Below are 2,683 nucleotides of genomic sequence, written 5' to 3'. Positions count from 1 at the left end.
GGGGGAGTCGAGCCGCGAGGCGGCCTCGATCTGCCAGACACGGGGCACGTGCGGTGGTCAGCGTCCAATTGACTGGCATGGCATTTGAAACCCTTTACTGTGGTGCATCAATCCAGATCGATTCAGTCAGAAAACTCATGGGTCTTGTTTCAAGCCGGTGTCAAAGAGCCGGCATTTTATCCGGCGCACATCCGCCGCACCTCGCTCCACTCTGACTCGGGGCGGTACTTCCACCCGATGTGCTTGCGGTACAGCTTCTCGTCAGCCCCCACGCGCTTTATGTAATCCGCCAGCTCAGCGGTGCTGCGGCGTCGGGCGGGCGGCGGGCGCAGGCACGGGTGGGATAGTTTCAAACAAACAGAACCAGTGCGGTCAAGTTGTTGATAATTGTCAAGCAGAGCGCGGCCTGCAGCCAGCCCATGGTCCCTCATCAAAATCTCACAACCCCTCGCACCGCCTTTCACCAACTCAAACGGCCCAGCCTCAGCGCGCTGCACCCGCGGGGCGGTGTCCCAAACGACCATTGGCCCTGCAGCGGCCGGGGCGCGGGATCCGCATATCGCGGCAAGATCTCGAGATCTCGAGATCTGGGGGCCCGTCACCTCTTGAAATCCTCGACCCTGATGACTGAGTCGTGTGTTGGGACCAGGCGGTGGACGTTCGGGGCGCCGATGTATATGGGTACTGCCCCTGGGCGTTGCAGGATAAAAAAAGAAAAAGGGTTGAAGGGATGTAATTGGCGTTTGAGGCGCCGGAGTGATGAGAGAGCGGAGGAGCAGAGGCAGTGGGCGGGGGGGTGGTGGCTGCGCGACGGCAGGGCTCCGAGGGCGGCATGAGGGGCGATCGGAGGCGGCCGCGGGGGCGCCAGTGGTGCTGTGAGGCCGCGGCAGCGCAGGCCTGAGTTGGTTAATTCGACAATGGACAGCGGGGCTCCTTGGCAGGCAGTCGGTGGCGTCACCAACCCCGCACGGCCGCGGTCTCGCGCCGCCGCTGGCACGTGCATCCCTCTGCCCCCCGGCCCGCCGCGAGTCGGGGGGCTCGGAGCGCGACTCGCGGTGGAGTGGGGTTGCAAAAACGAAGCGAAAATCGACACCGGACAGCGTCTGCATGGTGAATCCGCTTTCCACCCCTGAACAATAGGCTGGTGACCCCAGCAGACAAGGTGAAGTCTGCCTGCCTGGTGACCAAAAAAGTTCTCACCCGCTTTCAGGGCCCCGTAGATCTTCTCGGTCACGTAACCCTCGTCGATCGAGTTCTCGGGAGTGAACGCGAACTTGTATGTCGCGAAAACCGCCTGGAGGGGGTTTCGAAGGGGGGGGGGCGAACGTGGTCGACGCATCGTTCATCGTTTGCGCTCGTGCGTGACTGCGCGGCACGTATCAGCGCTCTGCAGTGATGAAAAGAGCCGTGCCATCGGTTATTGTGCATTTAGAGCGAAAACGGCCGCGCCAGCCCTCGGCGGAATGGCAGCAGGGAGGGCGGACGGACAGCCGCCTGCGCGGGGCGCAGCCGCAACGACACGCCACCGGCCTTCACGATCGCAGACAAGCGAGCACGCACGCACGCGCACGCGTACACGCGCGCACACATGCGCAGACACATGCGCGGACACGCATTGGTCACGCGCGCAGGTGCGCTCTCTGGCGCCCGAAAATCGGCGCGGCGGGCGTTTGTTACGACAACCCGCCTCACCTCCTTCTGCTTCCATTTGTCGCCACTGATCGTCCTATCGACTTCCTTATTGTGGTTGCAGGCACCATAGGAGTGGACCTGCCCCGGCAGCAGCTGCGGAGCCGGACACAGACGGGGATCGGGGGGTTGGGGGGAAAGTTGGAGGGACAGCAACCCCACGAACTGGGGATGGACACACCCAGAAACCCCTGAGACTAGCCGCAGAATCCCATGGTAACCCCAGGAACGCCCCAGTGACCCCCCGAACCCCCCCCCCAACGCTCCTAAACCCCTCACAGCTGAGGGTGCCCAGCAGGGTTCAGGCCCGACCCTCATCAGGTCCCGCAGCACCTGACGTTCCGACACGCCACCCCAAACCCTGGACGCCGCGGACCGCTGAACCCCAAGGCGTCCCTGCAAATCGCTGGGTACCCGGAAGCCCCCGGAAGCCCCTGCTGTGGCTGGGCCGGGCCTCACTTTGATAAGGTCAGCCAGCACCTGCCCTCGATTGCTGAGGGCGCCGCAATTGGATATGAAGGCCGCGATCAAGGCGTCCTGCGTGCGTTTGAAGGGGCGGGGTTGCAGGGGCGGGCAGGGCACGGGCGCGGGGCCGGGGTGGAGGACAGATGAGGGGCCTGGGATGGCTGGTTTCGGGGCTGTGGCGAGCTTTTGGTCGGCGTGGCGGTGCAGCGCGCTGGTTCGTGAGCGCGTGAGAAGCAGGCCTGCACATGCGTGCTCGGCATGCGTGCGGAAGTACGCCTGCACACACGCGAACGAACGCGCGCACGCGCACACACAGACACATACACACATGCGCTTCTCCCCCCTGTCTGTCTCTCGCTGTCATTCATTTCCTTCTGCGCGCCCACCGATCTCTTCTGTTTGAAGGGCAGGGGCTTGTCTGTGAGGTCGCCGTACTCGTAGCGCGTGTAGTAGGTCAGGGGCACCTCCGAGGTTTCAAGCCGGTAGTCTGGGGTTGGGGGAGGAGAGGGGCAGGGGTGGAAGGAAGCCG

General features: G+C 64.0%; 1 protein-coding gene across 1 annotated transcript in view; it reads right to left on the bottom strand.

Moving 5' to 3' along the window:
• Positions 1–176: 176 nt before the first annotated feature.
• MNEG_9073 (hypothetical protein) overlaps positions 177–2,683 on the bottom strand; it is a gene marked incomplete at both ends in the record, with an annotated part of 4,432 nt that continues 1,925 nt past the window's right edge. Inside the window, 6 exons of the mRNA XM_014042456.1 lie at positions 177–303; positions 469–529; positions 1,201–1,294; positions 1,693–1,785; positions 2,149–2,226; positions 2,541–2,641. Coding sequence (XP_013897910.1) covers positions 177–303; positions 469–529; positions 1,201–1,294; positions 1,693–1,785; positions 2,149–2,226; positions 2,541–2,641 — 554 coding nt within the window. The remainder of the gene's footprint in view (positions 304–468; positions 530–1,200; positions 1,295–1,692; positions 1,786–2,148; positions 2,227–2,540; positions 2,642–2,683) is intronic.

This window comes from Monoraphidium neglectum (assembly GCF_000611645.1).
Source record: "Monoraphidium neglectum strain SAG 48.87 unplaced genomic scaffold scaffold01810, whole genome shotgun sequence".
Classification (NCBI taxonomy): Eukaryota; Viridiplantae; Chlorophyta; class Chlorophyceae; order Sphaeropleales; family Selenastraceae; genus Monoraphidium; species Monoraphidium neglectum.
This window is presented reverse-complemented; position numbering and strand designations above follow the sequence as displayed.